General features: G+C 34.9%; 2 protein-coding genes across 2 annotated transcripts in view; both read right to left on the bottom strand.

Moving 5' to 3' along the window:
- Positions 1 to 1,515: 1,515 nt before the first annotated feature.
- Positions 1,516 to 13,686, bottom strand: LOC149089623 (uncharacterized). Its single transcript, XM_089231788.1, has 11 exons — positions 13,598 to 13,686; positions 13,370 to 13,429; positions 13,151 to 13,254; positions 12,204 to 12,267; positions 11,320 to 11,483; positions 9,628 to 9,706; positions 8,594 to 8,645; positions 6,046 to 6,122; positions 5,406 to 5,508; positions 4,882 to 4,956; positions 1,516 to 1,720 (listed from the first exon to the last, which is right to left on the bottom strand). The coding sequence occupies exons 2-11, from the start codon at positions 13,376 to 13,378 to the stop codon at positions 1,662 to 1,664; spliced, it is 786 nt and encodes a 261-aa protein (XP_089087914.1). The 5' UTR covers positions 13,379 to 13,429; positions 13,598 to 13,686; the 3' UTR covers positions 1,516 to 1,661.
- An 888-nt stretch (positions 13,687 to 14,574) lies between these two features.
- The window catches only part of LOC149089622 (uncharacterized), a 36,145-nt gene continuing 25,182 nt past the window's right edge, over positions 14,575 to 25,537 (bottom strand). The window contains exons 16-29 of the mRNA XM_089231719.1: positions 25,465 to 25,535; positions 24,452 to 24,516; positions 23,928 to 24,075; positions 23,137 to 23,254; positions 22,860 to 22,957; positions 22,693 to 22,764; positions 20,744 to 20,850; positions 18,739 to 18,811; positions 18,432 to 18,536; positions 17,631 to 17,804; positions 16,577 to 16,711; positions 15,691 to 15,775; positions 14,952 to 15,040; positions 14,575 to 14,685 (exon numbers count right to left, since the gene is read on the bottom strand). Of these exons, the coding sequence (XP_089087845.1) occupies positions 14,611 to 14,685; positions 14,952 to 15,040; positions 15,691 to 15,775; positions 16,577 to 16,711; positions 17,631 to 17,804; positions 18,432 to 18,536; positions 18,739 to 18,811; positions 20,744 to 20,850; positions 22,693 to 22,764; positions 22,860 to 22,957; positions 23,137 to 23,254; positions 23,928 to 24,075; positions 24,452 to 24,516; positions 25,465 to 25,535 (1,415 nt within the window). The 3' untranslated portion in view covers positions 14,575 to 14,610. The remainder of the gene's footprint in view (positions 14,686 to 14,951; positions 15,041 to 15,690; positions 15,776 to 16,576; positions 16,712 to 17,630; positions 17,805 to 18,431; positions 18,537 to 18,738; positions 18,812 to 20,743; positions 20,851 to 22,692; positions 22,765 to 22,859; positions 22,958 to 23,136; positions 23,255 to 23,927; positions 24,076 to 24,451; positions 24,517 to 25,464; positions 25,536 to 25,537) is intronic.

Raw genomic sequence — 25,537 nt, 5'->3', positions numbered from 1 at the left:
TTTCCACTACATTAGTCGAACTGAAGATGAACATAACAGCAGGCGTGGAAGCAGTGGATGCAAACATACTCGCAAAAGTTTGGGACGAATTTGACTACCATATATAGACATATGCCGTGCAGACCAAAGTGGGCATATTGAGCACTTTTAATTTGGCTTGTAAAAAAACTATATGATTAGCCATGTAATATGAAATTAATTTTAAGTGACTATGTTCAATAAACAACGTCTATACACAGGGTAGTCATAAAATGAATACATATATAAATAACATATACAAGATATAATGTTATTCATGTGAAATAACATATAAATAACGATATATGTATCGGCAAAGCCGCTTAGCTGCCGCAAAAACTAATTAATGCGATGCAAATTAAAGATATTGGTATTTCTCAGAATATGCGCTCGGCATCTCGGTCAGATCTGCGAGCTATGTTCTGGTTAGGAGAGGAGGATGTAAGAGATCTCCCGAAAGTCTCCAACCAAGTGCCATTTGAATTTTTCAAAATTTATTACTGTAACCGCAAGAGCTAGAATCTTCTCATTCTAGCTCCTCTCATCTCATTCTCGAACGAAAATTGAGAGAAACCCCTATATATATATATATATCTCGAATTTCATTCGCATTGGTTGTTTTTTGTTTTTTTTTCGGCCGCCAAGGGTTCGTACATCGGCTAAGTTATTTTATGACCACCCTGTATATATATATTTTTTTTTATTTATTTATTTAGTAAAAAGTATCTTTAGGGGGTTCCTTTAAAGGAGCCCCCCTCCTCCTCGGACAAAACAAGTGGTAGCAACGGAGAAGACAAATGGAATTTTCGCGTGAAATTTTAGTTATTCCATGCTGCAAAATGAAACAATCTTTGCATGGATTTTAATAATGATTAAGTTTAAAATTAATTGTAGTAAATACGTTTTTTTTGCAAATTTCCAAAATTAATCTACAAAAAATTAGATTTATTAGGTTATTTATCATTTCAAAATTTTCAAGTACAAGGCCACAACAGGCAAAATTCCCAACGAGGTGGCTAAAGAAAGATTCCTATAATAAATATGGATGCCTTACATTTCTAAAATACAGCAACCCAATTAAAAATGCAATTATGAAAACTGAAAACTATATATATATATATATATATATATATATATGCAAAAATATGCAAATCTCCTACTATACACACACACACATGATAAAATATTAGTGTAATGTTTTATTATATATATATACTGCCCAAACAATGCCTATAAAACATATTTATGGTCATCTTATTCTAAGTATGGATAGCTTCTCGATTTACCCATGTTTATCTTATTTCATTTTCCATGCGCAATCCTCTGATTGATCTATTCAGTTTTGGTTTTGTGAAATGTCTGAGAAAAGCCTATATGTGAAATTTTTTAGTGTTATGAAAACTATTTCTGCATCTCATAAGCACTCTTAGCATTATTGGTATTCAATATAGAGTTGAAGTTGTACAATATTCAATTAAAATCACATAAATACGCTCTCAATTACTCAGAAATTTTTATTATACGCTTCAGATATGATATACACTACCATGGAATACACAAATAATTCGAAAATATAAGTTCCTACATAAATATGATGTGTGCTTTAAGATGTATCTGTCTGAAAGTCACTCGAAAATTATAAATTATGAAGTTTCTACTCTTCTTAATGTACCCTTGGTCCCATCGAGGATGACTGTGTCACCTGTAAGGAGAGAAAATGAATCTATCATTAACCTTCTACCGGCCGAATTAAGAACTAGATTGAATTCAAAAAATTCATTGAAAAAAAAAATTTCTAGTATGTTTTTTGGATTTGCCCATGGCCATAGAAACAACATTGATATAATAAAAACAAAAAAAAATTAAATTTTATTGCTCCTTAAAAATGGGTGATTTAAAAAAATTAAATTTATGTCATAAAAGTGCTGTAATGAATGAAATTTTCGTTTTGTGAATTAGTTTGGAATGCCACACCTTCGAGAGGCAAAAAAAATCAAAGCGCTTCATGTACGAAAGATATTCCTTCTAATTTATGAAACTGATGTCCCCAATTGGGAACATTGGCCGTTAAAAAGTGAACTGTATAAGGTAATTGAATAAAGCAAGTTTTCTTGATAACAATAAAAAATTTCTCTCCATGATTGGTGTGGGGCTAATTTCTTCCAACTCAATGTTCGTAAATGCCACGTCATCAGCTATACAAGAAAATTGTCATCGACCGAATTTGACTACACCACTGATGCTGTCTCGATCAGTCGTGTTTCCGTAATCAAAGATCTTGGTGTTTTCTTTGACTCCAAGCTTGTGCATTCACCGAGATCACATATATGATCTCACCAATAAATGCTTAAAACTGCTAGGATTTGTTGTGGGAGCCGCAACAATTTCAAATCAATTGCAACAATCGCGACACTTTTCAGGACTTATGTGCTCCCGAAGCTGGAGTACTGCACTATTATATGGAGTCCTCACAACCTAGACTCACTGATTCTAGAAAGAGTCCAGAACAGATTTCTACGCTACATGTTCTACAGACAATTTCACGTCTACATCAATGACGTAAGTACAACTGAACTGCGACGTTTTTTCCATTTCCAATCATTGGAATGCCGAAGAAGTTACCTTCGCTTTTTGTATAAAATTGTCAATAATATAATTGATGACTGCTACCTTCTTCAACTTGATTTTTCTGTGCCAATTGGAAATAGGCCTATTCGACGGACTTTTCGCCTCCCTAAACCCCGAACAAATATTTTACGACGGTCCCCTATTTTTGAGATGTGCAATATACATAATCAGTGCGATGTAAAACCCGATATGTTCAATTCAACTATAAGAGAATTTCTTAAAAGTTATATGCGAGTATTGAATATTCATGTTATGCTTTTCCGTATGTATTTCTAATATTGTTCCACTCGATTTTTTTTTTCCTTTTTGTAGTTTGTTGTATTTGTGTTTTTGTATTTCTCTTCTCTTGTCCATTTCTGTAACTGGGCAATCCTTGCCTGTTGAGAAGTGAATAAATAAATACAAGGCCACAACAGGCAAAATGCCCAACGAGGTGGCTGAGAAAAAGATGCCCACAATAAATATGGATGTCATATATTTCAAAAATACAGCAACCCAATTAAAAATACAATTACAAACAATATATATTACATGATGAAATATTATACAATGCCCCGTAAAATGCATTTATGGTGGTTGTCTTATTCTAAGTATGGAAAACTTCTCTATTTACGCCAACATGCTTATCGTATTTCTTTTTAAACGTGTGAATTGTGTGATAGAATTTACTACTCCCCGACGGTAGTAAATTTATTTATTAACAACCCTATTAGAGAAAAATGCCCTGCGACACCACAACCTAAAATTGTCCCTTACCAAACGATACTGGTGTCTCCTTGTAAAAGCAGTCGATAGACGGCGAATTAATAAATCATGGTCCATCTTCTCCATACCACTGAAAATTTTGAACACTTTGATCACATCTCTCCGACACCTGCGTTCATCCAATGTAAACATATTCAAAAACTGAAATCTCTCTGTATTACTCAAGCCGCGTGTGCCAACGAGGACACGCGTAGGTATGGTCTTCAAAACTTTACAGCATACTCCAGTCCAGGAAGAACTAAGCCTCGGAAAAGCGGAAGAATGACTAGGAGAACGCGAAGAGACCTTTTTCAAAATAAAATCGAGCATTCTATTCGCTCTTTTGACCACCGCTGAACAATGTTCAGAAAACCTAAGCCACTCGTCTATGAGAATTCCTAAATCAGTCACCCTAGTGGTATCCGGGATAGTGACACCTTTTACATGGGCGGAGATACGGGGGGGGGGGCCTGAGGGTCATTGCCACGACCACCTAGATAACTTAGATGTGTAATTTAGGAGGTCATGGCATTGCTACCCCCCCCCCCAACGTCAAAGGTGAAGTTGACTGATCTATACAAATACAAATACAACGCCACAACAGACGAAATGCCCAACGAGGTGGCTGATAAAAAGATGCCCATAAAAATATGGTTGTCACATGTATAATAATATGTATAAATGAATTGTCTCATCATCATCATCATCGTGCCCCCCCCCCCCAGACTTCGAAGTCTATAACCGCCTATGAGCTTTTAACTCGTACGTGGAGAGCGGGTTGTTAACGTTACGGCCACGCATATACACACGTTCAACACGTTTCTGCATGCATTTAACTATAATTCGTTAGAAGATTCTTGGAGGAATGTTAACGTGGTTCTTGTACGCTGAAGTAAGTACAGTAGCTACCGCTTATGTAAGAATCACTGATTATAAGAATCAACCGCTTATACGAATCAAATCTTCAAAACGAAAACCAAATGCTGTTTTTAACATGGGAAAATCATCGGTTATACGTAGAGCTCCGGTTATATGCAAGTGCATATGCATTTGCATATTTTCATCTTAATGCATATTACTGCATAAATTCAAAAAAATTTCTGAATAAGTGCATATTTTGGAAATTTATTTTGGAATTTTTTTATATATGTATAATCTCAATTACTTTTTTTTTTACAATTTCTCAAATAAATGTTGCTCGTAATATTTTCACAATATTGGTTTTTTTCCGCAGGTGAGATTTAATTAATTAATAGCGACGTTTGTAATACTGTATTTTCCCAGATTTGATTTTCCACAAATGACACAACCCGGCACAATATCAACTGGCCCGAAATAATACATCACCCAAGCAAAAAAAAATTAGGTCAGTGTCCAAACAAATTGCTACACAACATAAGATCATTAAATTTTGAATTCCGTTAAAAAATAAAAATAAAATGCAGAAAATATGGGTCATATTACCGTCAGATACCATAAATAAGTCCTTACCAGATTTGAAAGCTCTCGTAGCTCCATGCAAACCTACGACACACGGCAAGCCATATTCCCTCGCAACAACTGCACCTATAATTAGATTTTATTTAAACATCTTTTAAATATTTAAAATATGAGTAATTTTCTTGAGAAACCCGAATCCTAAATTTAAATCCTTAATCCTAAGTTTTTAATCCTGACATTCTCGTATTCAACTTCAAAGTTGCTCTATCAGATATTAACTCACCTCAGTCTGCCGGATACTTAAGCAAGATGTTTCGCTTTCACAAGTACTTTATGCTTCAGAATGCATATATTCATGATCACATGATAAAATTTCATACAAATATTTTCACTTTTTTTGTTTGAAGAATGTATTATGACCATATGAAATGATTACGAAATGTATCCATCGAATGTTTCCTTACGAATTAGATGAAAGGACAATGTGTCATATCGAATATTGCAAATATGAGAGGAATAAACTAATACCAGAAGATTACAGGAACATATGCGGTACAATTCAATAAAATACTTACCATGGGATATGAGACCACCAAGCTCAGTCACAACACCGGACAGTAATGTAAAATACGGACTCCATCCAATGTCTGTGCAGTACGTTATCAGCACATCACCAGGCTTTGGAAGAAATAAAAATTCACAAAATGATGAATCGCGTAAGAACTCTAGTAATTTAAAAAAATGATAATTTAAAAATGTTAACCCTTCAAGTGGCATTGTAATATGTCTCCTCCTTAAAAACTTCTCATTTCAGCATTGATAAGGGCAAATATTTTGTAAAGTTGGTTTCTCAATGAAACACTTTTCCTTTAATCCTTACTTTTTACACTTGTTGAAAATCGGGTGTGAAAGCCTACTTCATTAAAAAGACATGGAATTATATAGAACGGGATTATGCTGTGATGCTAAAATCGTGATTATGTGTGATGTATTTATCACCAATAATCGGCTCATTTTTTAAAGCGCTTACTGTCAACATCTTCTATAACAGAAAGCTCTTTACCTTTTTTTTTTGTTGTATATTCAATGACTATAGGTAAAATGGACGACTTCAGTGACGTCACGAGCTTCGCGAGGAGGCTTTCTGCTATAGACGGTGATGATACCGTGAGTGTGAATGATATAATATTTCCCAAAAACTACCCTATATATTACCTGTATCGATGGTGCCTCATCCAAATTCAGGACTACTCTCGCTGTGGCTTTGACAACTCCTTGACTCACAGGTACTCCTGAATATTGAATTTAAAATATACAAAATAAGCCTTGTGTATGTTTACGTCATTCGTGTTGTATATAGATACTAAAATGAAAAAAAAAAACCTTTTTAAACAGAAAAATCCGTTAAATTAAGGTTTTTGTGCTCAAAAACAAAATTGTAAAGTTGTTGCCATGTCTCTACTGAAGCCATAGAAAGGTTCCACGTTTCTAAGTGCAATATTCAGAGATAATTGGACTCACACAAAACGGGGGGAAAAGTTAGGAAAGAACAGTAATCCAACACTTGTTCTCACAAGATAAAACACATTAAAAACTTATCAGTTTATTAATATATGTATATTGAAAACGAAGTATAACGAGAAGGGAGACGTGTTTACATATCAGTGGTACAAGTCAGTGATGGTAACTTCGTCCAGCGAAATTTCCCTGAAAAATTTCGCTTTCGACGTAATTTTTCCGACACGTTCTGAAGAATGTGCTGCCATCTACTGAGAAAAATACGTAGTCAAGTATTTTACATTACAAAAAGTACTATATATTGCGTTAATCTTTTTTTTTTCCCCCTTCAAAAAATTATTTTGTTTGATGAATTCTCAAAATTTCCCCCTGAACAACTTTTCGCAAATTTTTCCCATGAATATGGGACATTCCCGTACGAGTTGCCATCACTGGTGTAAGTCAAACTCACTTTCTTCAATCACGAACAAGAAGCATGGGGAAGAAAGGGGGGGGGGGTGTGCTCCATCTATACCATAGTTTCCCAACCTTTTTTGTCCCATGGTCCCCTTCCTCAGAAATTTTTTTCTCCCATCGCCCCCCAACGCAATCTAACCATAAGATCCTATGCTATACCTGTAACTTCTACCGCCTCCCAGGGGGCGTTAACGCCCACGTTGGGAATCACTGATCTATACCAGTGGTTCTCAACCTGGGGCCATATGGCCCCCTTGCGGTCCTTGGATATTCTAGGGGGGCCACGGGAGAAAATCAGAAGAAAGTTGATCCACGACAGGTGGTGAAGGGAGTCATAGAGAGCTGTAAAGAGAAAAGCTTTAAAAGTGAAACATGGTTGAAAAATATTGCTACTTTCAGAATTCATCAGATCCGTCCATACAACCAGGAGCATCTTAACCCTTCGGTCTATGTGGGGCATGACCCGGGTCTTCATGTCTATAATGGGGACTGCACTATATATGGGATCTGGTACTATGATTTTTATATGTAAGCTGTTACTTCCAGCTAAGTATGGAGGGCCGCCAGAGCAACGGTTGATATGTTGAGAGGGTCGATTTATCGTGCATATTCGTTGGATCGTCCCGTATTTTACACAGACCGTTTTTTGAAATATAATTTGACTCCTGGGAGAGATGATAATCCACCATTTGAATCCGTGCCTAGCCAGGATTCCAGAGATTGATCTGATTTATTAAAATTTCATTCATAATAAAAAAATAGAAAGCATCTCACATTTGGATGATGATAGAGGGGGCCCTGGATAGGGGACAGGGGAGCCACGAGAAAAAAATGTGATCCATAGGGGGCCATGAGCTGAAAAAGGTTAAGAAACACTGATCTATACGGACAAGAACGCACTACAACAGCATAAATCAGGACAGTATTATGGCCATCTTTCCTCAGCCACTTCGTTGGGAATTTTTCCTCTGTGGCGTTGTATTTTTATTGTATTGTTTTTGTATTTTAATAAGTGTACAACCCCCTTGGAACATGAATGTTGTATCTGAGTTGCACACATTATTTGGATACTTTTTCTAATAGGAAGTATGCTTCTAGGATGAACGGTTCGCCAGTTAAATGCGGCAAGGGGAATTATGTAATCCCCCCGTTATAACATTATATTTTATTGCATTGAGTATTGGCATGTTCAGCTACGCTAATATTGTCATCGTGATAGTTCGATAGAATCATTATAAATCAAGAATTTCTCAATTTGTAATAGTGGGTAGGGGGAAGAAATGATTATAGTCAATACATTTTCGTCATATTTGAATATTGTATTAATTAATCAATTATAATAAAATATATACATGAAAAGTGTCCCATTGAAATTTGGTATTTTCATTTCAGATTTTTTGTGGCAAATTTTGAATGAGTTTGCACTCCATTAAAACTTTTCATAGTTCGAGATATTTTTAATTGAGATGTTCATTGATTACTAAGGAAATATTCAATTATTTAAGTAATTTAAGTGAAGCTTTTGAATTGGAAAACTAAAATCATGTGATTTCCATAAGAAATAATTTTCACAAATGAAAAAAAAAATACAATAAAACTACATTTAGTAGTTTTCCGTGAATGGAAAACCCTGCAACAGGAATACGATTATACGTATTATAATGCATCGTAATATTTATTTTCTGTATTTGATATGCCTTTTTCTGAATCATGTAATTAAAATCTCAATAGCTAATGGGTGTAATTCTTTTCATTTATCAGCGTATGTATTATTGACCAAGTAATTTACCTGTCATCACAAGTTCAGTTCCAGTGGGAATGTACATTTTTTCCATGTTCATCTTAAATAAACGGAATAGAAGAGCATTAGTAAGTACTACAACGGACATGATAATCATATACATGGTGGCCCATAAATTTGTAAATTGTTTAAAAATTCATAAAAACTGTAACATAATCTTTGAATGCAGTTTGTGAAAAAGTTATTCTCACGAAGGGGAGAATTTTTGTTTTTTATGTACAAAAAAACGTTCAGTGGAAATTTTTGTTTACGCAGAGAGTTGTGCACGAAAGCAAATCACTGGAAATATTCAAATCAGAATCCTATTAGATTCAAGGTGTACGATTAACAGTTCATTTCTGAATTTTCCTGTTGCTGGCACGTACATAAGGTCTTCATTGTTATGTTGATATTAATGGATAAAGCACTGTTGGCGAAGTTATTTTACCTCAGCCACGAATCACTGGGTAAACATTACGAACGTTTCGAATAAAGAAAAAGGTTGAAGAAATGTTCAGATCCAATCCCTCCTGTCAAACTGACTCACAGCGCTCTCCATCGACAAGAATTTGAACTTTTTTTCTGAAACAAAATAAAATACCTACCCCCTTTCATGAGGATAACTTTTTTTGGAGAAACCGCATTCAAATATCCCAAGTCCTTCAATTTTTATGATTTTTTGAACTATTTACCATTTTATGGAACACCCTGTAAATTGCAAAAAATTAATTTCTACAATTTTATTTATTTTTTATTAGAAACTATCTAGCTTTTTTAGCAGCATCTGCAAGCTGTATACAGTAGATCACGCTCACAATGTTCCGTCTTAAGTTTCCCGCTTGGTGCGATTTATTTCCGTGGTGCCAACTTTCACTAATACATATTCAGATTGCTCACTGGAAGCATTTTTCTGCTTACAACGTTTTTCATGCATTTTTTTTTTTTGAGGATCTGTATTCCTCAAAAAACCGGGCTTCACTGTTCTTCTTTATGAATCAACCGGAAGAATATATGTATTATTCAGCGATCGGACGTATACTTACTGGTTCTGGTGGCCCACAAGCTATTTCGGGATAAATCAACTTATCCAGTTGTGGATGTAATTTCTGTCTTTTCAATGCCCTATATAAGTATAAAATAAGAGAGGCAAACGTAAGATACGGCCAATTATTTTAAGACTCAGTGGGAAGTAGACCAGGAATCTCACTGGGATATTTTACGAATATGTAAACAAATATTCAAACTAAGAAGTGAGTGCGGGTAATATGGAATACCATTTGTATTTGTATTTTCGATTCCAATTTGAAACATGATAGAAACCTAAAAAGTCTGTATTTCTATGAAATATAAATTCTTGTCGTTGCATAGACTTGTGCATCGTATTTCAAATTAAATGTTAGGGCTGAGAAAACAGGCATTTAGATAAGTTGTTTTTAGGGGTTAATATGGAATATTAAAAGTAAAGAAAACTAAATTGAAATTGATGGCAAAGATTTAATGAGTCTATGACAATGAAAATGAAAATTTCATCGTTTATTTTTGTAGTTGATGATGGGTTGGTGTCATAGTCTGCTTAAAAGAGCCACAGATGCAATATTCTTTCTCTGTCCAAAACATTCCCGGTTGGCCCACGCAGAAGGCGACATACATCAATTTTAGACGGTTCCCTCTCCTATTTTACTAAACTTTCCATCTTGAAGAGTGATATTCTATCCCAACTCAGACAATACTTATAATATCTCATTATCTCATATTACCCGCGCATAATCTTAGAAGAAAATACACTAAAGTGCCAAAAGTCATGGGCTCCCTCTTAATATCGCTGCACTTCGCCGGATGAAAGGAGGTCCCACACGATATTAAGAGGTATCCCATGACTTTTGGCACTTCAGCACTGAAGTCATGGGATACCTCTTAATATCGTGTGGGTCCTACTTTTATCCGGCGAAGTGCAGCAATATTCAGAGGTATCCCATGACTTTTGGCACTTCATTGTAGTGTCTCATCGAATCACGAAAAAGCCGAAAATCGTTAGCCGAAAAATTAGCAGAGCACAATAAAATGCAGCACTCTTGCGACGTACATTGTGCTTAGTTTCATATTATTGGGCATATTTTCAATAACTAATAAACAATTTTGAAAACCTGCCTGAGTAAATTTCGGGTGTAGAAAAACACAAATCTTCTTCCATAGCACAGCCGTGATGGTGATGACAACCAAGTGACACAGACTGCATAGAATCACGGGGGACATTTTTGAAGTAGTTTATCACTTCAATTTGGAGGCCATAACAGAAGGCGGAGAAATCCCGGTGTTTCATATCACTCGATTACAGTAATCTTTCACTTATGCGTCGGTGCAAGCGAACAAGGAGAAAGGACGCATAAGTGAAGAGCATTATCGTCCTATTTTTGAACGAAAGTGCAGAAAATCGTCTTATAACTGAGAGAAACGTATAGATGAGAGTGTGTATATAAGACCGATATTACACTATAAAAGTTTGATAAAATACCTTTGACAAAACTTGAAAAAAATAACCAATAAGAGCATTAGTTGCATTCACTCCAATGTAACCAATGTGCTTATTGGCTGCATTTTTCAATTTTTATAAAATAACTTTTCTAAAACTTTTATAGTGTAATGCCAGCCTGAGTGAGATATCACTGTAGTATTCCATAATCCCTGTACTTCCGATATTGTTTCATGTGTGAGTTTGTTCATGAAATAATATTTACCTGGTGACAATTCTAGGAGACCGAGTTTTTATGAGCTGGTTGATCTCTTCGGCACATAGGAAAAACATAAGATCCTGCGACGGTAACCTTCCTTCTTCCACCATCAGTTTCGCCAAACGATGAAAAGGTTGACGTAGTTTATTGACAGACCGGATCAGCAGTGACTATATAGAAACGTGTTAAATAATTATTTTTTTTAAATTCATCAAAAGATATAAAATAGTACCCTGTGCTGCTCAAGCAATGACACATTTTTTTTCTTTTGCAAAAAATCTATAAATTTACAGTAGAATGTAATCATTTGTGTTTGAGAATGAAACACCTGCTCTTAAAACAAAAATAATGAGAGCGTTATATATTGAATTTAAGAAGATACTTATAGATGTGAATTTGCCATTTCAAGTTCAAGCTTTTGCCAATAAATTTGGATTATCTTTATTTGACGAATCGGCGATAAATCTAGTAACCTCGCCCTAAACTAACCACATATTAGAAAAAGGAAGGGGGAAAGGAAGTATAACAGATAATAAAATTTTAGAGTCTCTTTTCATACTTCACCCTACGTGTACTCTTTTGCAAAAAGCAGAAAGATGTATCATATATGAGAGAAGAAAAAAAAATCAGTAACAGGAGTATAGAAAGAAAGGAGAGAAAGAAAAAGCAACTTCAGTTGATAGACTTACTATAAAGACACGCGATGGTGAAGAGAGAGGAAAAAAAACACTGAGAACTTGTTTGAATTCATTCCACTGGCGTTTGGACAAAATATTATCCGTGATCGTAAGGGAATTTCCAACGAATTAGTATGTACCGGAACGTGTGTGTGTGTTAGAAAAGACATTCCATGAGAGAAACATCGAAACGATTCGAATTTTAACACGAACCTTTCCTACTTCTCTGTCTCTCACTCCTCTTCTACAGCTTGGCAAAATTATGTACATCAGTAACCTGTATACGAAATTATGATGCATAAATTTGTTTTTCAACAGAAAATATTTACTCAACATTACTTCAATTTCAATATAAATTGTATCAATCAAGAATTATCATCTGTTGAGCTGCAGGAAAAAATTATTTGGAATGTATCGGAGTAAATTGATACTATTAATTATCACCGGTAATATGTACGAAAATTATATTTCAAGCATAATACAACACAGGCTGTCTGAACGCATAGGCCAAGAAATAAAAATTTCCAGGAAAATAAAATCCGATTTTTGAGAAAAATTAACCTGTTAATCGGTAGGCGTTTCTAAACAGGTTGAAGCCTTAGAAACTTACGGAGCACATAATGGTCTCTATCCGATCCTGTTGCGTACTAGAAGAATAGAGTGGATTCTGGGCATTAGCCGTAACATTTTTTATTAATTGATGCACAACAACGCATATTTATCCAGGGGCCGAAACGTGTGTGGTCCTCACCAAAATTCTTGCTTGGCCCAGTTGACCAAGTATGTATGCTACCTTGTTTAGTGCCCCTTCTCCACCGTAAATAAGCCTCTGGGTTCACCCATTCACGACCGGAGACGGGTTCCTATTAGTTTGTATCGCGACTGACTGTTTGACGTGTTTGACATGTAAGGACTTGGGGCCCACGATATTTTTAAGTCCTAATATCCATGGCCATCTTAACGCATGTGCCCACCCGGGCATGGCCTGCGACCCTCGTGATAATTAGATTTGGTACTATGATTTTTCTATAGTAAGCGTGTAGACAGGGGCATTTTCAGCTAAATGAGGGGGCTTTGTCCTGGTACGTTTAAGACAGCCTTGAACAGAGTGTTTTTTTTACAAATATTCACATGTATCGATACATAAATAAAAAATTTACTTTGAAAATCCTTTCAATTCCACTTTCATGTTGGACAAAAGTGTGGATGTCGAATATGATTCGTTTTTGATTGGTTGCTTTTTCTTTGTTACAGTCACCAGATTCTGAAAGACGATAATTTTAATCTTTTATAAAAGTTTTAATGTATGAAGTTTCAAATATCATATTCACGTGGCTGGAGAAATATGTAAGCGATGATATACAGAAAACAGCAATGACCTGAAGCATCTTGATCAGAAGGATTGGCTCGTCACCCCAAGGTGATGATCGGACATCAAACTATTGAGAGAGAGGATAAATTTTTATTTAATATGGTGGTAAAGTAAAAGAAATTTTTCAATTTAAAAATCTCTGATATACATTTTCAAATTTACTGAACAAATTACCGCAAATAATTTAAAGACAAACTCCAAATGAGATGCAGAAATTGAAATAAAAAAAACTAACTTCTTTGAGACATCGGTGGCCATGTTTTCGTAGAAAAGTTTTGAATTCTAATCCAGCTTCTGATTTTGTTCTTGTCAACCATTCCAGTGCTTCCTGCAAAACGATTCAAAGAATATATTTTGATATCAACTCGATATAAATTGATCTAATTTTGTTTTCCAATAAGACGAGTCTATACTTATTTAATACTTTCCTTATTATTTTTAAGTTTGCAAATCTAATAAGAGTAAGGAAAGCGAGTTTTTCTGAATATTTTGCCGAAAAGAAATCGGAAAGAAAAATCATGTAGTCACCGTCGGGAATCGAATCCAGGTCCTCTTGTAATCCGGGCAGGTGCGTGACCATACACATCATTAGAGATACGACTTCGCTTTACTGTTTTCACGCACTGCGGTTGTGAGCAGGGCTATATAGTAAGGGCTGCCTGATCCCTTTGAAGTTGCTCATGCCACTTTGGCTCAGTGGGCGTGGTCTAGTACCAGGTGCGGGACGTCCCTGGTCAAAAAAATTTTAACTAAAGAGTGACATTGTAATACCCGGGTATCCAATGGCAATTAACCGATTCTTCATTCGGGGCGATGACGTCAGCTGGTACCGACTCCGGCGAGTCATGAGCCAACCCTTATTATATTGCCCTGGCTATGAGGTGCTGAAGTAGAGGCTAAACAGCCCTTAACTTTTCCTCTCAGCCCCAATATATCAAAGAAAGTGACTTTTTCTGGATATTATGCTGGGTGAATAAGAAGGGAAGAAAAGCCATCTGGTCTTCACCAAGAATCGAACCCAGGTTCTCTTTTCTTTCTGAGTTCACCTCGGCATAATATCAAGAAAAGGTCTCTCTCTTCCCTCGATGTATTCGACTCTGGGGGAAGTGGAAGGGGGGGGGGCATCTCACTCTCTTTAAGTAAGATTATTTATTGAAAAGGTAATTATCCATCTACTATTGTTGGAAATTATGTAATATTAAATTTTATAGTTATAATTTTAATTAATATTGTCTGTAGTCACTCATGTTAATGACTTGCCTTTGCATCCATTTTCTTGAATTCTTCAGGATCTATGTTTTGGCTTATAATGTACGCAAGTTTCTGAAAATGAATACAAAGTATGAAGATAAAATAAGATATGGTACACTCATTAACTAACGAGAGTAACGAACTAAACGAGAAAATTTGCAAAGAATATACCGTTGGAACCCTGTTGAGCTATGCAATTGAGCAAAATTTTACCTTGCATTTCACAAAGGGCTCTAGCATAAATGGTCAAGTTAGTAACATCATGTCATTTAAAATTTGTACTTGTCGTATCCTTAAAATACGTTGAATAGTATCGAAACATAAGAAAAAAGCATCACCTCAAGACTCGACGGTACGTCAGCACTCTCTACTTTTTCACAACTGGATAAGAGATAAGCGAAATCACCGAAAACGACATTGTCGAAATCTAAAAGCAAAAATTCATTCAAATTTGATCTTAAAATTGGATCTTTAAATCAATAAACTTGATAATTTTCAAGCTTGGTTTTTGATGAATTTCATAATATAAATAAGACTTTACGAAAAAAAAATTATATGTTGATTAATGTTATTTCATTATGAACGCTACTATTGCGTACATACATTGATATGAGATGGGGGGGGGGGGGTTAAAGTAAAAATGGTGTAAGTCACATTTTCAACAATTCTGAATCAAGTCCAGAAATGAAATCTAGAAGTGCTTAAACTATTAAAAGGGGAAAAAATGAACTGAATTCAAGCTCCAATAGTTCGCCACTGGATTATGAAAGCACAAAATTTTCAATATGGGACGTTTAAAAAAACTGTTCTAGTATATCCTTTTTTTTAAATTAGGATTGTTCGACATATACCACTCTCACTTTAAACCCCTCGTGTAATAGAATAAATGAAAAAAAAAAATTCCCATTTTAGTAACTGTTTATGGCCCTCTGAAAGATCATATCTCTTAAAAATCATATTTTGTAGTTTTCTCTTGGTCTTTCTGTCTTGTATGTTTTTGTGATGATTATTTGCCTAATAAATAAATTACAAAAACAAAAGAACAAAATCTGAAAATGTATCATTTTCCATGATTACCTCCCCGAGCTTTCGCCAACACGGTCAGCAGGCAATGGTTCCAAAACGACGCAGCCATGATGCAATCGGAATTACCATGCACTCCCTAGTGAAATTACATTATGTATAATATACTTTATATAATGAAGTGAGTGTCAAGTAACGAATAAATTGAGTAATTACATTTTAATAAGAATAATATTATTATTTCACAGGGTGATTCAATAATTCACCCTTGCACATTTTAATCCCAAACCATTGGTCCTAGGTGCATACTTCCAATTACAAAAAGTATCCAAATAAACTATAGAACTGAGATACATCATTCATGTTGCAAAGCGGTTGCATAGTTATGAAAATAAAAGAAATAACTTCTTATGCCGGCACAATGTCCTCAAAAACCCAATTAGAAAGTTATTGCCCTGTCTCTCCTGAGGCCAACGAAAAAACTTCCGCGTTTCTTGGTGCAATATTCGCAGAGATATTTGAATTTAAAAACTGGAGAAAAGTTGCGGAAGAACAGCATAAATCAGGGAAAAGGATTGTCTGTTAGCTTCTCAAATATCTCCGCGAATGCTGCCCTTGGATGAGTGGAATTTTTTTGTTGCCCTCAGAAAGCAACAACTCTTCAATGGATTTTGAAGTCAGGGTGTCCGTATAAGAAGTTAAAAATTGTTTTATTTTAATAACTGTACAACCCCTTCGAACATGAATGACGTATCTGAGTTATAAACTTTATTTAGATCCTTTTTCTGGCTGGGCGTATGCCTCTAGGATCAACGGTTCGCCAGTAAAATACGACGAGGGGAATAAGTAATTAAGTAACCAACCCTGTAGAATGTACATGAGAAGTTTCCGCTTTTATAAAGCAAATAGGTTTTCCAATTGGTTGAAAGCGTATTCTTACTTCTGCCATGACATGACATTTCTGTCCAATCAAGTGCAAGAGCTCTTCAGCTGTTTTGGGGTTCTTGTAAGGAAAGTCAAAATTTTCTATCCACTTGGCTAGTTTTGTGTTTGTCCGTCCGGCCATGAACATGCACTAAAAACCAACAGAAATCGGCGAATTTAATAATAAGAATAAAGGCCTTCATAAATTTAGTAGAAAATATTGATTTTTCGGGAAGTGATTTTCGCACTCAAATGCCGCGGGAAAAGATGTAAGTAGCAAAGTGACCGAAATATGAGGAATATTTCCGTAGTATAGCAATATTCACACACTATTATTTCTAAACTGGTAAAAAAAACTAAAAAAATAATGGAAACAATCTGGTATAAGGGCAGTTTCGAATGTGTTCGTGAATTTGAATATGCTATATTTCAAATAGAAGTTCTATTATTCAAATTAGACCAGTATCTGTCAAGTGCAACTGTGGATGATAAATTATCTAATCAAATAAATCTGTTAATTAATGGTTGCATAATTACTGAAATGCTTAAGGATTCCGGGATGATTTGAAAACAGTATTTCATATTCGTTACAGGCACACACACTGTTACACAGGTACCACTGGCATTTTAGAAAATGTAAGGCTCAGACCCTACAGAAATTGTAGGGTCTGAGCCTTGACTTGACTTTTTTTTAAGTTTTCTTCAATTATTTCCAGTGGGATCTGATGATACTCTTCGAAAGGCGATAAGGTAATAGAGTAGTATACGCAAGTCATCCCTTCATGTGGGGTGACTTGGGTATATGACTTTTAACTCTTTTTTCTCCGTTATAATAAATTTCAAAACAATCATCCTTGTATAAAAACATAGAACAAAACTTCTTTCTATAGTGGTGCTGCTTATAGTGAAAAATTTTAATTCATGAGGGAAATAATACAAAAAACGCCCAAAATCTGAACCCAAATCACCTCACTTTCCGGGTAATTAGTTAGTTGCAATTCTTTTGCATTTACACATTTTTCATCGAGACTAATCCTCATTTACTTAAAAGGTATTAAATACCTACATACCGCAAATGTGTACAACTGCATCTTAATGGAATCAATTTTTGACCTTTTATTGTGTACTAAATGTCTTTCATATGCTATGGGCTGCATTTCACTGTCGTCGATGATTCTTCCGAAAAACGACACATACATCGATTTCTGTAATTCCTTTTCGCTTTCCGGCATTATTATGAATCCCTTTTCATCCGAGAAAAAGAAGCAAATGATGTAAACAATTACATTGTGATTATACAGTATGCATTCATATGAGCATATAAAAGATAGGTAATTTAATCAAAAAGGGTTTTAGGATAGGTTCAATTAAAAAAGAAGTCTTCAACAAATAATCACCGTTGCTTTTTTGAGTAGAGCCCTAGTATGCAACTCAAGCATAGCATAATGCTAATCTTAGTATAAGAAGCGAATTATTGTTCAAGAAGACTACTCAAGCATGGATTCAGGCACAGGCAACGCCGTCTTAATGCATGGAGCCCACCCGGGCACGACTCGAGAGCTTCAAATGCAGAAGGGGCCTCAGGAAAACATGATATGGTTAAAATTCTCGAGAGTAAGCATGTGAATTCATAGACAAGTGTTTCTAGCCGGAGGGGCTCAGAAAAATCGCTTTGCCCGGAATGGGCACAAGTACATTAGCAGGAGCAAGAGTAACATTATTAGCCAAACTCCGAACTGTGAGCCTTGCATTTTACTCCCCTTTAATGACGAAAATAGTGGGTATTAATAAATTTTTGCGACTACTTAACACATTGTAACATGCAATGCACACACACACACACACACACACACACAAACATAAAAACTTACATCTAAGATGTTGAAAAATGCTTGAGAAGCATAACTAACGAACAAATTTTCAAAATATGGTACATCTGGTATGTTATTCAATTGCCATCTCAGTAACCGTGGTCTCTGTAATGAAAAGATTTGGATAAAACAAAAACAAAAAAATAAGAAGAGATATAACATATTTAATAAATTACGACAAGAGCTTAATTAATTACCATTTTGGGGAATATTAGCTTAGATTGGATATATTGAGAGGATACAAGCTTCGCCTCTATATATTAAAGGGATATTAACAATACAATTCTAAATAAAGTCCAGAACTTACTTGTGTAGACGCTTCGAGACTTTTTTCCACCATGTCATACCCTAAAGGACTGGTCGCTCCAGGCATCACTTCCCTGCCGTCACATAAATGACATTATGAATATACGGGAAGAGAAATAATTACATCATTTACCCTTTAATCGAGTTTTAAAATTTTCCTGATCCGCATTGTAACTGCCACAGTGGAAATCACTAAATCCTCTGCAAAATGTCACTTGTTGTCGAGAAGAATATTTTTTCTTCCCGATCTTTCACAGCTAATAAATGCCCTTCCCCCTAAAATAATAATAATAGAAAAAGTAGGGAAGAGAAATACTCTATCTTTCTCTATTGGTTATACTGTACACATATTCCTATACAATCCTGAAGGAAAGGAAAAAATACAGTCTCTCCCCTTCTGTTATCAAACTTTGAACAAAAGCCGACTCCGCCCACTGGCAGTTGGTCTGACAGGTTCAGGAGGGGATAAAAAGTATATTAATTATTTGACTGAGGATAAAAAAACATATTAGGCATAAACTGTCGTACAGATCTAGCTGGGCCAACACCAACTCCCCTTGAAAAGATTTTTTTTGGAGGGTGTTCAGAGGGCTTTAAGGAAGCGACATTACTCGGAATTGCCATTTAAAATAAAAGGCATCAAGTTAGGCGAGATATCGCGTCATTGCCTCTGTAAGGGTTAATGTTGGGGATATAGTCTAATACTTACACAGTATTTCATATTTGTGTAAGGGTGGATCGAATGAAAACGTAACAGTGGTTATAACTTGGTTTATTTTTGTATGAGTGTGGTGACATTTGTGAAGAGGTAGAACGAACGTAAGGAAGGCAACGCCAACTGGAGAATGGACTTGCCTTCAATAGTCGCTCGGAAGCACGTGATATGTGCTGGTGGTCAGCCAACAGTATCGTCTGGCAGACAATCGGTTGTTTTTCATCTGCGTCTGTGGAATGTTTGCGAGTAAAGAAGGTTAACGTGGTGTTACTCTTTTTTTTAGTGGCAGAAGGAGTCGGAATTCTCGAAATGCATCAGCGAACGAAGGCAGTGTACGGAGAACATGCACTGACTCGTATGCAGGACTGGAATAAACGTTTGCACTGTTCACTCCCTTTCTTGTAGTGGAGTTTCTGTGTAATGATGGCACGAATGGAAACTCACTCACTCTTTCTTGCTGATGTCCTTAAAGGTACGTCGTCGTTTGAGTTCATTTTCTGGTTGACTTCTTCCACTAAAGCGTCTGTGATGACGAGGTGACCTCCACCAGGTCGCGTATAATCGTCCGCAGATTCCCGTCCCTCTCAGGAACGCTTGCTCCAGTACTGCATACGAGTCCGTACATGTTCTCCGTACGCTGCTTTCGTTCGCCGATGCGTTTCACACGAACGAACTCCTTCTGACACTGAAAAAAAGAAGAAAACACCACGTTGTTCTTCTTTACTCGCAAACATTTCGCAGACGCATATGAAAAAAACCGATTGCCTTCCGGACGATACTATCAGTCGACCGCCAGCACAAATAAGGAGCTTCCAAGCTACTGCCTGGGGCAGGTCCATCCCCGGTACGGGTTGCCTTCCTTACCACCGCTCTACCTCTACAAAATATATGTCGCCCCACTCATACAGAAAAAACCAAGTTATAACCAACGTTCCGTTTTCATTAATTTGATTCATCTTAATTTACCATAACTCACATTGCAACTTGGCGAGCTTATCACATTTGCCTTAATTCATTAGCTTAATGTTGTTCACCTCAAATAGAGGACAACGTGGTCACAATCATGACTTCACCCAGAGCCGTCTTAGCCCCCGGGAAAGGTGATTTTTCTGAGGCCCTACTCGGCCAATTCTCGAAAAATGCAACTACTTCTAATTTTTCAGAGGCTCCTCTTCTCTTGAGGTTCTCGGGCTGGGTGGGCCCTTGCATTAAAGACGGCACTAACTCCACCTCATTTTATATACTGTATATAGTTATGAATACATATATATATTTTTTCGAATATACTCACCCAATATTACCCTTCGTGTAGTATTCAGAGTCTGTCCTTACATAAGTATCGAAGATGTGTTTTGTCTCATAATCGGTTTCACCATCCAGTGATGTCACTGGACGAGACTGAAAAATGAATAATGTTTCTGAAAGCAATGTTACTGTAATATCTAATACTCTGAAATTTGAGTTCAAAAATCATGAGCAACAGTAATAAACAGTAAAACACATTAATTAGTTCTGTTTTTATCTTTTATATACATTAGCTTATATAATAAATGCATTTAAAAAAATGAAATTTCTTCAGTATATTTTAGTTCTCAATTTTCTGATAGCAAATATATTTTATTTTCTCGTGCATTACGTAGATCTAGATCCGTGGTTTCTAACGTGAGGCCCACGCCACATTGGGGGTGAATATGATCTTTTAGGGCTGCAATTTGATTATATGATTTTTAAGAAGGGTGATTTTATTTAAAATGGCAGCAACTTGATAATAGGTTGTTGACAGAGAATTCTTTATTATATGGTCCTTTTCATTAAATCAGTTTGTTTATATGGTGATGTATTTCAGTTTTCCATTATGTGTTTGAAAACTACATTTTTGCTGTTTTCGGTTCAAATAATTAATTAATATTTTTTTATCCCTTTACTTCAACGTTTCTTTCTTTCTTTTATTTTTGGCTTTCATGGATGCCATGTTCTTCGTAGACCAGGGGGTCTTCAACGCGTGGACTGTGTGCCACGTGTGGCCCTGGAAGCTTTTTGGAGTGGCCCGTCAACGAAAAAGCTTATATAATTACAGAATTTTTATAAATTGGGAGAAAATCCCAACTGACAGGGAAAATTTATGGAATAAAATTATGCGAAAATCCCAAGAAATGATTGGGAGAAAAATCTCATTAAAGAAATAATATTCAGAATTTTTGGAAGAAATAATTTTAGAATTAATGAGAGAAATGATTGTATAGTTATTGGAAGAAATTATTTCGAAATTGGTAAAAAAAAAGTATTTCCCAATTCATAATTAATGAAAAATTCCAGAATTATTGAAGATTGGTGTGTAATGAAAATGCAATTTCAGATTTAACGGAAATTCATGTTCAATGAGAGAAAATATTTCTCAGAATTTTAACGAAAATTCATTTTTTTGGTATAAAAATAATTTACAAACAGATGAAAATTCATATTTAAAGAATAAGTAATGTAAAAATTTTAATGAGATTCATTTTCAATGAAAAAATAATTTAAGAATTAATAAAAGTTCATATTTAATTGATAAAATTATCTTTAATTATCATTATCTTTAATTATCATTATCTTTAATTATCATTATCTTTAATTATCATTATCTTTAATTATCATTATCTTTAATTATCATTATCATTATCTTTAATTATTATTTTTTCTAATTGATAAAATTATCGAAAAAATAATAATGAATTTTGAGTTTTCGATTTTCAATGAGAAAATTATATAAAAATTAATGAGATTCATTTTCAATGAAAAATAATTTAAAAATAAGAGTTCATATTTAATGATGAAATTATTTTAGGATTAAAATTTTTTCGACCTTTCAAAATTCTTTTTAAAAATTTTGTAATTTGTCATCTAAAAAAAATTAAATTAACAAAAATCGATTGAAAGAGTGTTCGAAGAATTTTTTTCGAATACTTTTACTTTTTTTACAATTGCTTTTTAATTTCTGATCACCATGAGAGAAGGGAAAGGGAGTTGCAGGGGTATCCGTATCCCTCCCCCCCCCCACCCCCACCCATGTGTCTTTTAAAAGCGAGCATCAATATCTTACAATCTGCTTTGGCGAGTATATATTCGAAAAATACGTTGGGAACTACAGATCTAGGTTATGTCAAGTGAAGTGAGAGAACTTTCTTTCATTGCTATGAGATCAGTCTTTTATGCTGTGAATAGTGAGACTTTTATACTGTGAATAGTGAGTCTTTATACCTGGAACAGATACACCTTCTCACCGACAACACCCCATTCGATATCTCTGGCAGTACCGAAGTATTCTTCTACCTGTGAACATAAATGGATAAATCAGTGCTTGAAATAAAACTAAAAGTATTTATTTACGCTTTTTTACTCAAATTATCATCTGATTAAATTTATACTTGAATAGATATCTTTCCGAGTTTTAGTACGGCATCATCAGAGAGGCATAACGTCTCAGATTCGTCTCCGGTTTCCACTTCTTTAGTCCCGCTATCTCCTAATGCATATACAGAACATATTCACATAAAATGACTCGTACTTCAGAAATATTTTTAGAGCAATTTTATCTAGTAATCAATCACTACCGAAAAAATTTAATCGAAACCCGTGTATGGAAGCATAGAGCATTAAGTTTCGATCGATTCTAATTTATCGGTAGCACAAGATCACACTAACCATCCATGATGATTTTTGTACTCTTCTTTCCTGGATTCTTTTCCTGAATCTCTAACCTGTTTTTGATATCACGTTTCAGAAGGAACGTATCTGGTTCAGCTGCAGCGGAAACGACCGACTAAAATTCATAAAAAATGCACTAAATTATAACTACCGTGTACATTGAATACAAAAGAAAAGTTAGTAGTAAACTTTTCAATCATATATTTATAAATTATTGAATTTAATAAAATGTGATATAAATGACTATGTGATTCAGTTTTTTTGAAAATGGCACGGTTGTGTGTGACGGAATGTAATCGTCTAGATATTTAAGCATTTGAGAGACTTTTCCATTCGATTTAACTGTTCAATAGCTTAAGATAGGTTAATAAGCGTCAAATAATTTAGTAGTTAAGAAAATTTTAAGCCGCCAAAAGTACTTTAAATTGTATGCAGGCATGAATGGCTGTTTACATGGGTTCAGTTGTGAAATTTTCAAGTGATTTAATTGTGAATCCGGAGGTGGCAGTGGGCGGAGAATCGTATTACCTAATGAGCATTCACTCCTTGATTACTTACGTTGGGACAGATTTTAGAATTTGACGAGGCAACTACTTAACTACTAAATCATTTGACAATCAAAATACCTGACGTGCGTAAAGTGGACCTTCAGTAGAAAGGATGTCGAGAGTAATTTGCAGCCTCATCGAGTACTAATTTGTATCTTATGACAGATAATAACTCGATGTTAATAGCAGTGAGATTTTTAGAACTGGTATTGAATATAAACAGAGATATAATGTAGTTACTTCTCCGAGTCCAAAGTTTCCAGTCACGCTTATATGTCGAGGATCGCCATTCACAGGATCACATGTGAAGATGACACCAGCGACATCACATGGTACCATCTGCTGTATCACCACAGCCATTGGGCTATTCAAAATCTGACCGTAATGCCTGTAAATGGATACGCAGGATTTCATGGAAAAGTGATCAACGCGCGGTCATTTTCATTTCTTTGTATCATAGTGATATAAAGAAACATGATGCAACAAACAATATGCAAATTTTCATTGCATTCCTTATTTCGCTAAATTTTGCCTGAAACACGAATGTGCATCCCTATTGAAACACGTCACAAAACATTTTAGGGAAAATAACTCCCATAGAGTTGCATGAGTAGAGTAAACATTCAAACGTTATTTCCCCCGTTCTTTTTTTTCAAGATTCGTGATTCTAGCATGGGAGTAGGGGGACGATTTGCAATCATAAATATTTAAAAACATGATACAAAGGAAATAATAAAATAATTATTTTAGTGATTTATTCTTACTTTTTGTATTCGACAGCTTGATAAGAAAACTGAGATGCCCAACACTTCTTGACGGCTTCCAAAATCTAATAATCATATGAAAAACAATATCATTGGACATAATCTATATACCTAGGAAACTACAATTTCAAAGGTGCACACTACAATTCATGCATTGTAATTAATGTACGTCACGTTCTTGGAAACAGGATTCATCTTGATTCAATGAGTCAAAGAAAATAAAAGAATGATATTCTTTTTTGGTTGAATTTCATATTAAAATAATTCACGTATCATTTGATTGAATTATGAAGCGATAAATATGAATATTTATGAACAGATAAAATGATTTAATTACAATTAGGTGAAAAAATTCTGTATTATAACGGAGAATGTCATCTTTATCCAAAATAAAGGTGTTAAATTGGAATTATCTTTACTAGTTTTTGATACACTATAAAATCTCAAAGAGATGAGGTAGAAAAGTTATGTTGCACGTAACGAGAAATGCATAAAGTTATACATAATTTTATCACAGAAAAAAATTTATACACAATTTACAAAAAAATTTACAATAATTCATAAGTAGACACACATTATAAGTGTAACACATATTTACAATTAATAATTCATTGTCTGAAACATACAAGCATCGGCACCATTTGTCACGCGTATAATATCCAAATCCTCCATTTTAGATCTTAATTTATTTAAAAATTAGTAGCAGTAATAATTAAATAATAATAATAAAGCTTGAAACAAAACCTTTGGGTACTTGCAACTTGGGTACTTTTGCATTTAACGAACAAGATTCAAAGTTGTAAAAAATTTTCTTATATATCCTGTGAACCAATTTGTAATATCGAAGACCGGAAATAAGAATGATAAAATAGCTTAATTCCTATTTTATAAGGCCAAGAATGTATAACAATTTTTACTATTATTAATCTGAAAATTTCTGTTTAAAATCTCTTTGGATATGCCCTTAATGGAAATAAACTGAAATTTAGTACTCTGTATAGTATTATTATTACTTCATCGAATCCTACAACTCCTAAAAATGTTTCCATTTGACCTGCGGCAGACATCTGTGCAGTATCTTCCCCT

Source organism: Pholcus phalangioides, unplaced genomic scaffold, assembly GCF_987345545.1.
Source record: "Pholcus phalangioides strain wild (caught in Gottingen) unplaced genomic scaffold, Ppha-v1.0 ptg000001l_1, whole genome shotgun sequence".
Lineage (NCBI taxonomy): Eukaryota > Metazoa > Arthropoda > Arachnida > Araneae > Pholcidae > Pholcus > Pholcus phalangioides.
The sequence above is the reverse complement of the archived record's forward strand: the minus strand, read 5'-3'. Positions and strand labels throughout refer to the sequence as shown.

Excerpts from the sequence above, each read along its gene's own strand:
- LOC149089623 (XM_089231788.1), bottom strand. Across the intron at positions 6,123-8,593 it reads AACTGAACTTGTGATGACAG|GAGTACCTGTGAGTCAAGGA; the intron begins GTAAATTACTTG and ends TTCAATATTCAG. Across the intron at positions 5,509-6,045 it reads ATGAGGCACCATCGATACAG|CCTGGTGATGTGCTGATAAC; the intron begins GTAATATATAGG and ends TTTCTTCCAAAG.